The sequence below is a fragment of the Pantherophis guttatus genome, chromosome 17 (genome assembly GCF_059756535.1).
Source record: "Pantherophis guttatus breed Tessera chromosome 17, ASM5975653v1, whole genome shotgun sequence".
NCBI lineage: Eukaryota > Metazoa > Chordata > Lepidosauria > Squamata > Colubridae > Pantherophis > Pantherophis guttatus.
The window spans coordinates 13,340,945-13,355,988 of NC_142079.1; the positions used below are offsets into that span (position 1 = coordinate 13,340,945).

The window sequence follows — 15,044 nt, forward strand, 5'->3', positions numbered from 1 at the left end:
CTGGTGCCTCGAGAGAGAGAGAGAATTGAGGGTGGGGCAATGCTTCAGAGAGAGAGAGAAAAAGAGAGAGAGAGCCTTGATAAACAGGCTTGGAAAGACTGATAGAAGAGAATATTTGTAGCTCTGTGTTGAACTGTGGGGTCTTTGGTGCTCTCTGAGCTTGGTTGTCAGGGTTCCAAGTAACACCCCCAACGAAAGAAGGCTCTGAGGCTTGAAGTTCCTCAAAGTTCCATTTTATTAGAGATGTCATATTGGCACATCTGGGAAAACCCGAATCTGAAAGCTTCCAAGTTTTCCCCACCCAAAGGAAAGTCCAAGTCCCTACCCAGCATCCACATGTCCATCACATGATCCAATCAATGCATTGTCCCAACTGGAGATGCCTCCCAGTTCCAACCTCTCAGGTGCAGGGCAAGATGTCCTTGACTCCCTGAGAAAGGAATGTTATTATGGCTACATATCACCCATGCTCCATAATCCCCCCTCCCAGTTTCCCACAACACTAAATGTGACAGGCCTGAAGGCCCAATGCAAAAGATGGCTTCCAGGCCTGACATTGGACATTTCATGACCCAACTAGGGGATATTATCAGTGATAGAGAGGAGTGGGGTTGGCAGAGAGGAGGAGGAAGAGGAGGAGGCCTGTGAGATACTTGGAAGAGATGAAGAAGGAGAGGAGGAAGAGGAGAAGGAGGTAGCCTGTGGGATCCTTGGTTATTTTCTTGTAGATGTTTCATGACCCAACTAGGGAACAAAATCAGTGCTAAAAGGGAGTTGAGTTTCAGGAGGAGGAAAGGATGAAGGAGAAAGAGAAGGAGAAGGAGAAGGACTGTGGAATCTTTGGTGCTGTCTGAACTTGGCTGTTTTCTGCAGACGTTTCACACCCCAATTAGGTAACATCATCAGTGTTACAAAGGAACAGGGTTTGGACTCTTAGAAAGAAGTCTTGGAAAGAATCTTTGAAAAAGGAGACATATTCCCATATTCCTGTTGTTTATTTATTTATTTATTGGTTCGATTTATATGCCACCCTTTTCCAGAGACTCAGGGTGGCTTACAATGCGTTAAGCAATAGCTTTCATACTTTTGTATATACATGCTTAGTAGGGCTTTTTGGAGCCCCCTACGCAGTGTTCTTTTTTATACAAAGTCAACTTATTGCCCCCACAAACCGGGTCCTCATTTTACCTACCTCGGAAGGATGGAAGGCTGAGTCAACCTTGAGCCTGGTGAGATTTGAACTTGCAGTAATTGCAGGCAGCTGCTGCTACTTAACAGTGCTTTAGTCTGCTGCGCCACCAAGGCTCTTTTCCCCATTGTTCTCCAATGGGGCCAGCGATAAGCTATGAACATGCCTAAATCATCCTTTCTCCCATTTTGAATAAACCTATACAATGTCTATGAAAGTACATATGCATCTTACTTCTACCATAGTAGAAGTAGACATTATATAAGAAATGCATTGTTAGTGGTGTGGGAGAAAGTTAGAGATAAATATTATTTGAAAATAGCGATACGGTTATCAACAATGGAAGCACTAATGCACCCAAATATCATCAATTTTAGAAATATTGTTAGATACGAAGATTTATTAACAGACAAGGGGGAATTGAAGGGAAGCAAGAATTGGTAGAATAAGGGACTGAGATGGAGTGGTATACGCATATGCAAATATGGACAAGATATGAAAAAGATGCAAAATTATACCATTTTGAATAAAGAGCCTTGGTAGTACAGTGGTCTAAGGCACCCTGTTATTAAGCTGGTTATTAAGACCAGCTGCCTGCAATTAGTGCAAGTTCGAATCTCACCAGGCTCAAGGTTGACTCAGCCTTCCATCCTTTCTAAGGTAGGTAAAATGAGGACCCAGTTTGTGGGGGCAATAAGCTGACTTTGTATAAATATACAAAACGGATGAAGGCTATTGCTTAACACACTGTAAGCCACCCTGAGTCTCCGGAGAAGGGCAGCATATAAATCAATTTTTTTAAAAAAAAAACTGAATAAAACAAAGAAAGAAAGAGAGAGAAAAAAAATGCTGGGATTAGGAACATTGGCAGAAATGAAAACAACTTTTCCCCGAGCAGTAGAAATTTCTCAGCTTTTTTTGGGCCAAAGCCGGCCAGAGCTACTAACCCGTTTTCATACTCACTCTGCCTATATATCATCAGTGAAAAATATCCTCCAGGGGTTGCGTTACCCCCTGAACAGCGATACCTGGAAGCATTTTGGCTACTTCTGCCCAAATATGCCGAAATTGATGTACTCAGCAAATTCTTTTTTCCCCCCTTTCAAAGCTTGAGTTATCGAAGGCAGCTTCTTTTAAGGGCCATTTTTCCTGGTTGTTCTTGTCAGCAGTTCAGCCTTTGGGCAGCTGAGAATGGAGTGGAGGGAGAGGGGCAGAAATACCATTATTCAATTTCCCATTTAAAAAGAAACCTTACTGGAGTACATAAGACCATCCACGGTTCGAAGTGATTCACAATATTAGCCCACCATTACTCAAAAGGAAGAGCGCGTTTTTGCAGGGGGAAAACAGGGTTTTGCAAAGACAGGGATGAAAAGATTTATGGAGGACGGGTCGGCTTCGACATACGACCACAAGGACAAGAATTCCCCCAATTTCCCTAAGCAAAACAGGCATTGCCTGATTTTACGACTTTATGATTTTAAGTGAATTGTGCATGCGTAAAGCTTCTCCCCTCAACTTTCCTTGTCAGAAGCCAGACAGAAAAATCTCCAACAGCAATCATGGATGTTAGATGCATCCAGCGAGACCAACATGCAACATGCATGTAGAAATCCAGACCTGGAGTGCAAACGGTGCTTTGTGAGTGTGCATGACACACTTGCCAGGAACACCTTAAACTGTTGTGGCCCGCCAGCAGTGCTGCTGGCAGACTCAGACAGTGAGGAGGTTGGGGAGTCTGGGGAAGGCTCTGACGAGTGCTCTGCGTTGGAGGCAGAGACGGGGCCAGGGCCCTCTGACAGTTATCAGCTGCCTTCGGAGTCAGACATCAGTGGGGCAGAAGAACAGCTGGAGCCTGTTCCCAACGTGCGCATGCACAGAGTTGCCAGGAGAAGGGAACAGCTAAGGAACAAGGGTTGACTCAGGAGTAAAGCCACAGGTGGACGGTGGATGGCCCCTCCCATAGGGAATAAAGAGGAGCGAAAGAGGAGGGGAGTTTGCAGGAGACAATTAATTTGCTTAATTGGTTTGTGACACCTTGCCAAGTTTTGAAGATATCGGCCTGGCCACTCTCCAAGCCAGATAAAGTCTGTGACTGTAAATTCTCCCTTGAAAGACTTTGCTGGATGTGAATGAGAGGAATTCACAGTAACTTAATACAAAGGGGTTTTTTTCGGGACGAGGAGTCTGCTTCAGGCTCTTGGGAAGTCTAGGTCAGAACATAAACACAGGTGTGTCTGCTCGTCCCACTTTGGGCAGAAGTACAGCTTTGTCTCATTCCTCGGTCCTGAAACCATGGATTTTACGCTGACTGAGGCTGACTGTCAACATGACTTCTAAAAATAAGTCAAGAAATCTTATTGGCTGCGCTGAAACGTCGAGCACAAAATTGCCCTTTGCAGTCTATGGGATAATTGCTAGGCTGGGATATTGCAACTCCTTGGGAACTGATCATATGTGGGCCCCACGCTAAGAAGATTGGGAAAGTGCTTAGTGTGTTAATAATGGCATGTAAGTATCCGGCAGGAGGCAGCCCATTGAGCTGCAAACTCTTGGCTGGCCAACTCTGTCTCTGTTATTCTGCGGTCGAGCTATTTCTGTCAGGATTCAGCCCAACCGCCGATGTGAGAGTTAATTTCTCAAACAGGTGGCGGAAAAACAGCAGGATGGGAGATCTGACAGTTTCAAAAACAAAGGAGAGATGGAGGCAGACTGGCCAGCTCAAAAGAGGCAGCCAAACAACACAATATTATTGCTCAGTGGAGATTCTCCATTGCAACACACAACAGGAGCTGAAATTTCAGGCATCGGGTTGCTACGATCTTTCAACAAGTATTACTTATCTCTAATTTCTGGAATTTATTTATTTCTTTTGTATCAACTTGGTTCCTTCTGGCCTCTGACACAAAGCTTGATGGAAGTTTTTGAACGGAAGACTTTTCAAATGCCAGCTGGAAAGTTGGAGAACAGCCAACTAGATGGAACAATGTTTTAGCTCAGTGATTCGATCTCTCACTTTGTAGGCAGCAGGTCCCAGGTTAAATTCTCTGCACCAACAACTCAAGGTTTTGTTTGAACTACCCTGTTTCCCCAAAAATAAAACCCAACTGGAAAATAAGCCCTAGCATGATTTTTCAGGATGCTCGTAATATAAGCCTTACCTCCCAAAATAAGCCCCAGTTAAGATGGTCAGCCAGATGGATGCCTTTAGTACCGTATTTCCCCCAAAATAAGACCTAACCAGAAAATAAGCCCTAATGAGTCTTTTGGAGCAAAAATTAATATAAGACCCAGTCTTATTTTCAGGGAAACACAGTATATGGACCAGAAACAACCCATCTTCACACCCTGAACTGTTCTAACAGTGCCAAAGTAACAAAGATGATTAGGGGACTGGAGGCTAAAGCATATGAAGAACGGTTGCAGGAATTGGGTACGTCTAGTTTAATGAAAAGAAAGACTACGGGGGACATGATAGCAGTGTTTCAATATTTGAGGAGCTGCCACAAAGAAGCAGGGGACAAGCAATTTCCCAAAGTACAAGAAAGCAAGACAATATTTTTAAAATATTTATATATAATAAATAAAAATATATATTTCAAAAAATACCAAAAAAAAAAAAAAACCAACAAAGAAGAAACAAACTGATCAAGGAAAAGGGCCAGCCTAGAACTAAGGAGACATTTCTTGACAGTGAGAACAATTAACTGGTTGAAAACCTGCAGATGCCTCCATCACTGGAGGCATTTAAGGAGAGATTAATGACCATTTGTCTGGAATGGTATGGGGGTCTCCTGCTTGAGCAGGGGGTTGGACGAGAAGACCTCCAAGGTCCCTTCCAACTCTGTTATTCTGCCACTTGATGTTTGAAGAGCCTGATGCCAAGTTGAAGAGACTTTGAGGAAACTCTGCACTTGACTCTTCTGGAATACAAGTGGCTGCATTTGTTCGGGTGACAATTAGCATTTGCTGGCACGCCAACCCTTGCTTGAGATGGCAACATCTGTTGCTCTGTTCCTGGGCAACTTCATTGCTTCTCTTTCTTGGCAGCCAACTGTCCCTAATAATTGATTCTTTCAACATCTGGTGCGCAGATTAACATGTGAGGTCTAATGGTCCCAAAATGGAACGGCAATTCATTTTCATTGGGCTTAATAAAATAAGCAAGTGAGGTGAGGAATCCAGACTGTCAGGAACACTTAAAAAACCAGTTTCTCTCTCCTTCTACAAAGCAGCAAAGAACCCACTGACTACATTATGGATGATGACTCGGCCAAAAGGACTTGCTTCTCCAGAAAGATAATTAAATGTGTAGATAACAGTGCCAATTTTCTAGCTTACAAAGTCATGGGAAGCCAGGTTCTCACTTCCACGCTGATCTCTAATAAAACTCATTTCATTATGCTTGGTTTAATCCTTCAATAGAAACCCTACTGCAACTTGCTTCTCACAACATCTATCCATTCGCCTGTAGGACGCCTGCCCGACATTGTGGAAATGGTGCTGTGTCACAAGAATGCCTCCTTTTGACGTTCCTCACCTTCAAGAAGTTCTCTGTCTCTAGAGGAACAATGTTGTCTCAGATGGGAAGAAAGGAAAGAGGAGAGGAAGGAAGGGAAGGGAAATAAGAGTAGGAGAGAGGGTTAGAGAGGGAGAAAGAGAGGAGGAGAGGGAGAAAGGAAGGGGAAGTAGAGAAAGAGTAGGAGAGGAGGGAAGAAGAAAATAGGAAGGAAAGAAGGGAGAGAGATGGAAGAGATTGAGAAGAAAGATTGCTGTACAATAAAAAAGCTGAAATGGTAGAAAGGCAACCCTGAACATGTGTAAATGCACTTGGATAAAAAATAAATTATTAAAAAATAAAAAAAATAAATATGAGTAAAAACAGAGAAATTAGAATTTGAGGGCGAATAAAGATGTTATTTATACAAATAAGCATAAATTTTTAAGATATGATTATAAAAATGGAAAAAGAAGATTTTGGCAAAAATGGTAACTGAGTAAAATGTATTTGAATAAGATAAATTGTATAAGTTATGATATGGCCAATACTCTCTTCATAAAATATGCAGGTGAATGTGGGGTGGGAAAAACCAATAAAACTTGATTCAAAAAAAAAAAGAAGTTCTCTGTTTCTTTAGGAACAATGTTAAGGGAATGAAAGGCTCATGATGTCAACTCACAAAGCATCCCTGGCCCTGCTCTCGAGTTGCCATAAACAAGGGTGGGGGGGAACCGACGAAACAGCACGGCAGCCAAAGACAGATGTACATTCCAGACTTATCTCTCTCAAGGCTGTATCTCAGGGTTACCCACAGCACCCCGAGGGGAGTGACCTCTACAACCTGGAAAATTGCTCCATTGGAGAATGTGATTGATGACACACCCTGGGGGGAGAGGGGAAACAGGGTCATGATTGGGGCATAAATTACGTAGAGTCAGAGCTGGCTGCACTTGGGAATGTGCTGAGATGAAGCTCCTAATAAATAACTGGATTTCTTTTGAAGCTTGGCTCGAGGCTCATGATTTAATTAGGACATCCATTGGAACCTTGACACATAAATCTTCCTGGTTGTCCAAGAAGATCCATTTGCGGGGATCTCTAATCTGCCTCTAGGTCCAAAGTGCCAAATGAAATGGACCAGGAGTCTAATTTGACTTACAACCAGTTTTTTCCTGAAGACCAAAGATTGGAACATATCACTTTTGTTGTTGTTGTTGTTGTTGTTGTTGTTGTTGTTGTTGTTGTTGTTGTTGTTGTTGCTGTTGTTAGTCTGGCCAGTTGGGTCTGATAGTACTGAGATCCAACCATGAAGAAATTCCCCCTTTTGAGATTCTGTCTCTGTAAGCTTACAATTGGTTTCATTTCCTAACTAGGTAGCCTCATTAGAAAGGAAATTGGCAGAAACTTAACAAGGAAACTTTATTGAAAACAAAACTCTTACCATCGCAAGTGGAACAATTCCCAGGAACACGGATTGGCTGACAAAGATCTCGGAGACCACCAGCTCACTCGCGGCCACATCTCGAGGGTACTCGACCTGCCAGGTAATTTGCTGGGCTCCAGCCAACTCACTGCTGTTGTCGATTTCAAAATCCATTTGAAAGATCTCGTAAGAAGTTATGTTGATCCTGGGAGGGAGAAAAAGAAACAGAAGGTGACATTAGGAACTTCGGGTAGGACTTGTTTCTCTTTCTTTCTTTCTTTCTTTCTTTCTTCTATCTATCTATCTATCTATCTATCTATCTATCTATCTATCTATCTATCTATCTATCATTCACCTATCTATTTTCTACCTATTTATATCTATCAACCATCTATCTGTCTGTCTGTCTGTCTGTCTATCTATCTATCTATCTATCTATCTATCTATCTATCTATCTATTTTCTACCTATTTATATTTATCAACCATCTGTCTGTCTGTTTGTCTGTCTGTCTGTCTATCTGTCTATCTGTCTGTCTGTTTGTCTGTCTATCTATCTATCTATCTATCTATCTATCATTCTCCTATCTATCTATTTTCTACCTATTTATATTTATCAACCATCTGTCTGTCTGTCTGTCTGTCTGTCTGTCTATCATTCTTCTATCTATCTATTTTCTACCTATTTATATTTATCAACCATCTGTCTGTCTGTCTGTCTATCTATCTATCTCTATCTATCTATCTACCTGTCTGTCTGTCTGTCTGTCTGTCTGTCTGTCTGTCTATCTATCTATCTATCTATCTATCTATCTATCTATCTATCTATCATTCTCCTATCTATCTATTTTCTACCTATTTATATTTATCAACCATCTGTCTGTCTGTCTGTCTGTCTATCTATCTATCTATCTATCTCTATGTATCATTCACCTATCTATTTTCTACCTATTTATATCTATCAACCATCTGTCTGTCTGTCTGTCTGTCTGTCTGTCTGTCTATCTATCTGTCTGTCTATCTATCTATCTTTCTTCTATCTATTTTCTACCTATTTATATTTATCAACTGTCTGTCTATCTATCTATCTATCTATCTATCTATCTATCTATCTATCTATCTATCTATCTATCATTCTTCTATCTATCTATTTTCTACCTATTTATATTTATCAACCATCTGTCTGTCTGTCTGTCTGTCTGACTGTCTGTCTGTCTGTCTGTCTGTCTATCTATCTATCTATCTATCTATCTATCTGTCTGTCTGTCTGTCTGTCTGTCTGTCTATCTATCTATCTATCTATCATTCTTCTATCTATTTTCTATCTATTTATATTTATCAACCATCTGTCTATCTACCTGTCATCTATCTGTCTGTTTGTCTGTCGATCTAATTTGATCTGCCGCCCATCTCGCGGTTCACGAGATTGAATTTTATAAAAGGCCCATTTATTTATTTATTTTATTATTATCTCTTTTATTCATTAAACATGAAACTCGGTCAACTGAACATTTAAAAATGTGTCACAAATACGAGTGACTGGTGCTAATGGTTGATACGTTGTTGTTGTTGTTATTGACTATGATGTGGAGAAAAGGAAAAAAAAAAATTCAAACGTAAGCTCCCCAAAATGATGGTTATAGAAATGCAATTAGGAGAATTGCACGCGAGGGCACGCGAGCCGTCGCCCAGCTCAGCTCCACTGTGCACATGCGTGGGGGGGTGGGGGAGCTACCTTTCTCCTCACTTTCTGCTGCCCGTGCCTTCCCAGATCTCCGGAGATTCCCCTCCCAGCCCTGTTTTGGAAGGCAAGGCTTCCCCCCCCCCCCCGCCCAGCCCTGTTTTGGGAGGTGAGGCTTTTTTTGTCTCCCCAGCCCTGTTTTGGGATGTGAGGCCAAAAGGAGGGGTCGCGTGCGCATGCGTGGGGGGAGGGGAGCGGGGCTTGCGTGAGCATGTGCAGAGAGGCGGGACATGCGGGAGGGGCATTGCATTATGGATGTGGGCACGCCCGCCCGCGATAGCATGCGCGCACCCTGCTTTTGGCACCTGAGGAAAAAAAGGTTAGTCATCCCTGGTCTAGAACAAAGAAAATTAGAGGTGAGATGTTCTCCACTAGAAGATCCGAAGAGACATATTATCCTGGAGAAAGTCCATCTATGAGTTGACGCGGACTTGGTAGAACATCATCAACCAGAAGGAGTCATTATGTAGAATTCCCAGATTTTGGAGAATGAAATATTCCAGGAGTTCTCCTCCCGTCCCAGGCCTCACTTCAAATAGACACCTCGGTGTTCAGGATGCTCCCCTGTTACTTTTTCTTTTCAAGAGAAACATCCATAAGCTCAGCCACGACACAGAAGAGAGTTGAAATCACACGCCGTTCCCAACAGCGTACAAAGCGATCCAGATCAGGAGAAAAAGCGTTCAGAGAGAGAGAAATTAGTGCAGCCTTTTTGTTCTAATCTCTTTCTTTCCCTCCCACCTCTCTCTTTCTCTCTCTCTCCCTCTCCCCCCTCTCTCCTCTTCTCTCCCTCTCTCTCTCCCCCTCTCTCTTTCTCTCTCTCCCTCTCTATTTCTCTCCCCCTCCCTCCCTCTCCCCCTCTCTCTTTCTCTCGCTCCCTCACCCCCTCTTTCTCTCCCTCTCTCCCTCTCCCCCTCTCATTTCTCTCTCCCCGCTCCCTCCCTCTCCCCCTCTCTCATTTTCTCTCTCTCCTTCTCCCCCTCTCTCATTTCTCTCTCCCACTCCCTCTCCCCCTCTTTCTCTCCCTCTCCCTCTCCCCCTCTCTTTCTCTCTCCCTCCCTCTCTCCCCCTCTTTCTCTCTCCCCCTCTTTCTCTCCCTCTCCCCCTCTCCCCCTCTCTCTTTCTCTCTCTCCCTCTCTCCCCCTCTCTCTCCTTCTCTCCCCCCTCTCTCTTTCTCTCTCCCTATCTTTCTCTCCCTCTCCCTCTCTCCCCCTCTTTCTGTCTCTTTCTCTCTCTCCCTCTCTCCCCCTCTCTCTCTTTCTCTCTCCCCCCCTCCTGCTGCCAGGAAAGGGGAAAATGCTGTTTGCACCTCTCAGAACAATTCCCTGCTAATTAGATATTGTGTTAGAGAATAACTACCTTGCCCTTCTGTTTTAAACCAGAGACGTGCTTCACAGATTGAGCTGGCCTAGGAAGAGAAACCTTGGCCACTGAAGAACAGATGGGGAGAGTTCTTCCATCCATCTATTCTGCAGACAAATCATTTAGCCCAAGTGCTCAGGAACTGGGACATAACATCCCCCAACCATAACACACAAATAGTTTTCCAGATTGTGGCTATAAAAAACAAGTGCTAAAAAGTTCTTAAAGTTCCTTCCTTCCTTCCTTCCTTCCTTCCTTCCTTCCTTCCTTCCTTCCTTCCTACCACTCCATTCCTTCTTTCCTTCTTTCTTCTATTTCCCTCTTTTCCTTCTTTTCCTCTTCCTTCTCTTCCTTCCTCGCGCTCCATTCTTTCCTTCATTTTTCCTCTCCCTCCTCCTTCCTTCATTCCTTCCTTCCTTCCTTCCTTCCTTCCTCATGCTCCATTCTTTCCTTCATTTTTTCTCTCTTCTTCCTTCCTTCTTGTGCTCTATGTCCTCTTTCCTTCCTTCTCTCTTTCTTCTTCTTCCTTCGTTCCTCCCTCCCTTCCCTCATCCCTCCCTCTCTATCTTTCCCTCTTGCAGCTTAGTTTGTTTTTAATAGCTCCTTAGCTCTAACCATCACCCCTTGACTCAGGTCCTTCCTAGAGTATTAAGAATGATGGCTTCTTCCATCTCTGGCTTGGTAGGTAATTAACTGTCAATTCAAGTCAGGCCTATTACCAGCTTGTCTGGGAGCTCAGCAAAACCCCTGAATTTGAGAGTGACCCAGAGAAGGAAAAATTGGGGGAAAACAGAATTGCCTTCATTTTGCTGTTCAAGGAAGGTGAAGAATGGCATACAGGGAAAAGCTTCTTATGCCAGTAAAGATGTTATTACAATCCACAAAAAGCTGAAAGTGTGTGTTCGGAGCCATCCTGGCATATGTCAGAGGAACAAAGGATGAAAATGATCTTCTTTGGTTGACCGGAGCAGAGGAAAAAAGAACAGGAACCTGTTATTTCTCTCCAAACTGCCCCTAAGTCAATGAAACGGCCAAATGAAGCATCTGCCATATGAGAGAGAAAGTCCAGCAGCAAAAACAAGGAAAAGGCCAACCAATCCAGTCTACAGAACCCAGGGATGAAATGCTACCAGTTCATTCCGGTTCAGGCAAACCGGTAGTGATAAAACAAACCGGTAGTGTCATCAACTACCAGGACCATATTATCATATATGGTGGACATGTCTGGAAGCTAAAAATTATTGGAGTAAAATTAAAATTTGGTTGGAGGAAATGATACAGCAACCTACTGAATTTAAACCAGAGCTGTTCCTATTGGGTATCCTCCTTGAAAAAATTAGCAAGGAAAATGTTTATTTGATAGTACAGCTGCAAGGATTGTCTATGCACAAAATTGGAAAGCAGAGAAAATACCTTTGGAAGAAGAAGTAATAAAAAAAATTTTAGATTGTGCAGAAATGAATAGATTAACTTCGACGATTAAAGATAGAGAAGACTCCGAATATTTTAAAATATGGAATTATGTGGTCATAATTTGCGGCCTCTGACCCAATGCCGATCTCAATTGGCTCCTTGGTTCTCTGAGGAGCTGAGAGAGATGAAGCGTCGGAAAAGATGCCTAGAGAGCATTTGGAGGACTAGTCAATCCGATTCCGACCGGACACAGGTGAGGTCTTATATCAAGACCTACCTAGTGGTGATAAAAGCGGCAAAATCTAACCATTTTTCCGCTCTTATCGCATCTGCAGAGAACCGCCCAGCCGCCCTGTTTAGGGTGACCCACTCCCTTCTTCGGGGGGGAGTGCGGGAAGATCCCTTGCAGGGTCGTGCCAAGGATTTTGTGCAATTCCTGCACGATAAAGTCGCTCGGATTCAGGATGGCTTGGACTCCGATTGGATGAGTCCACGGGAGGAGACGAGGGCAGGTCTTGAGAATGTTATCTGGGAGGAGTTTGATCCTGTGGCTCCCGAGGATGTGGACAGGGTTCTGGGTAAGATTAGTGCCGCCATGTGTTTATTGGACCCGTGTTCCTTCTGGTTGGTACTGGCCTCCCGGGAGGTTACATGAGGCTGGCTCCAGGGGATTATAACTGCTTCTCTGAGTGAGGGTGCCTTTCCTGCCGCCTTGAAAGAGGCGGTAGTGAGGCCCCTCCTCAAGAAGCCTTCCCTGGACCCGGCTGAATTAGCCAACTATCGTCCAGTCTCCAACCTTCGTTTTGCGGCGAAGGTTGTTGAGAGCGTGGTGGCACGACAACTTCCCCGGCACCTGGATGAAGCTATCTATCTGGACCCATACCAGTCGGGCTTCAGGCAGGGGTACAGCACAGAAACGGCATTGGTCGCGTTGGTGGATGATCTCTGGAGGGCTCGGGACAGGGGTTGTTCCTCTGTCCTAGTCCTATTAGACCTCTCAGCGGCTTTTGATACCATCGACCATGGTATCATGCTGAAGCGATTGAGGGGGTTAGGAATAGGGGGCACCGTTTTGCGGTGGTTCTCCTCCTTCCTTTCCGACCGCTCGCAGTTCATGTTGGCAGGGGGACAGAGGTCGACCTCGAGGCATCTCGCATGGGGAGTGCCGCAAGGGTTGGTCCTCTCGCCCCTCCTGTTCAACATTTATGTGAAGCCACTGGGTGAGATCATCCATGGTTTTGGGGTGAAGTGTCATCTGTACGCTGATGATACTCAGCTGTACATCTCCACCCCAGACCACCCCAACGATGCCCTTGATGTGATGTCTCGCTGCCTGGAGGCCGTGCGGGTCTGGATGGGGAGGAACAGGCTCAGACTCAACCCCTCCAAGACTGAGTGGCTGTGGCTTCCGGCGCCCCGATATAGTCAGCAGGTGCCATCGCTGACTATTGGGGGTGAATTTTTGCCCCCCACGGAGAGGGCTCGCAATCTGGGTGTCCTCCTGGACACGCGGTTGTCTTTAGAAGAGCATATGACGGCCGTGGCCAGGGGGGGCTTTTATCAGGTTCGCCTGATTCGCCAGTTGCAGCCCTTTCTGGATCGGGACGCCTTGCGCACGGTCACTCATGCCCTTGTCACCTCCCGGTTGGACTACTGTAATGCTCTCTACATGGGGCTCCCCTTGAAGAGCATTCGGAGGCTCCAACTGGTCCAGAATGCGGCCGCGCGGGTGGTTATGGGCGCAACTCGTTGTGCCCATGTGACACCCCTCCTGCATGAGCTGCACTGGCTCCCAGTGGTCTTCCGGGTGCGATTCAAGGTATTGGTTACCACCTTTAAAGCGCTCCATGGCATAGGACCCGGGTACCTTTGAGCACATTAAAAAATGCAAGTAGAAAAATAGGGACCACCTTTGGTGGGAAGGGAACAGCATTCCGTGCGCTTTTGGCATTGAGTCTACCACCAATAGCCTCCCACCGACCAGTCCGCTCCCACAGAGAGGGTCTCCTCCGGGTGCCATCGGCCAAGTTATGTCGGTTGGTGACACCCAGGGGGAGGGCCTTCTCTGTGGGAGCTCCTGCCCTTTGGAACGAACTGCCCCCGGAAATAAGTAAGATCACTGACCTCCGGGTGTTTCGCTGCGCTCTGAAGACCCTGTTGTTCCGCCAGGCCGGGCTATCAACAGAATAGTTTTAAATTGGGGTATTTAAATTTTCTGGGGTTTTAAATCTGAGCCAAATTTATTTAATTATTTTAAATTTTAATTGCTGTTTTGTCTTGTGTTTTTAAATAGGCTGTACACCACCCTGAGTCCTTCGGGAGAAGGGCGGTATAGAAATAAAATTATTATTGTTATTGTTATTGTTATTGTTATTATTATCATCATCATCATTAGTTGGAGAAAAGATATAAATGATTAATTATATAAGTATGCATAAATATGTGATGAGTAGAATATTATGTTAGCAATGAATTGATATAATGGATTGGACAAGGATCAAGATAGAAGAAATAACACATATACAAAAGAAGAAAGAAACTTTGGGAGATAACACCAAGATGTCACAGGGAAGAGATAATTGATGTATTAAATGTTTGTTTGTCTAAAAAAATAAAAAACTTTTTTTTTTAAAAAAAAAGGTTTAGCTTTGCTAGAAGGCAGGAAATCCTGCTTTATAGCGAAGCTAAATCATGCGGCACAGCTGACCCCCCCTCCCTCCCAACTGTTCTACTTACCTTCCCAAGCCTGCTTTTGGCATGTACCAGGGGTGAAATGCTCCCGGTTCGGACTGGATCGCCCGATCCGGTAGCGATGACGGTGGGTGGTTCGGAGAACCGGTAGCAAAAATCCCTGTGCCTCCCCCTACCACCATGCCCAGCTGAGCCACACGATCATCAGAGGCTTTTTTTTTTTTACTTTTAAAAGCATTTTTTCTACAACCTCTTCCGACGAAAAAAATGCTTTTAAAAGTTAAAAAAAAAAGCTTCTGAGGATTGCGCGGCTCAGCTGGGATCATCAGAGGCTTTGCAAAACATTTTTTTCTGCAACCTCTTGGCCGAAGAGGTGGTAAAAAAAATGCTTTGAAAAGTCTCTGACAATCCCAGCTGAGTTGCCTGATCGGCAGAGGCTTTTCAAAGCATTAGAAAAAATGCTTTCAAAAGTTTTTTTAAAAAAACATTTTAAAAAATGTTGGCTATGCCCACCCAGTCACATTACCCACCACCACCAAGCCATGCCCACAGAACCGGTAGTAACAAATTTTACATTTCACCCCTGGCGTGTACTGTGCATTGAGCGGCCAGCGAACCGATAGCAAACTGGTTCAGATTTCACCACTGACAAAACTAATTGAACTTCAGGACAGATGGGTTGTATATAGATGAACTGTGGAGATTCAATTCAATTTAATCTCATCT

At 44.3% G+C, this 15,044-nt stretch overlaps 1 protein-coding gene across 2 annotated transcripts in view; it reads right to left on the reverse strand.

Annotated features, from left to right (window-relative positions):
- Positions 1-15,044, reverse strand: part of LOC117676073 (transmembrane protein 132B) — a 254,719-nt gene that overhangs the window by 64,952 nt on the left and 174,723 nt on the right. For both annotated transcript variants that reach the window (XM_087880054.1, XM_087880055.1), the window contains exon 4: positions 7,132-7,318. In XM_087880054.1, the coding sequence (XP_087736180.1) occupies positions 7,132-7,318 (187 nt within the window). The remainder of the gene's footprint in view (positions 1-7,131; positions 7,319-15,044) is intronic.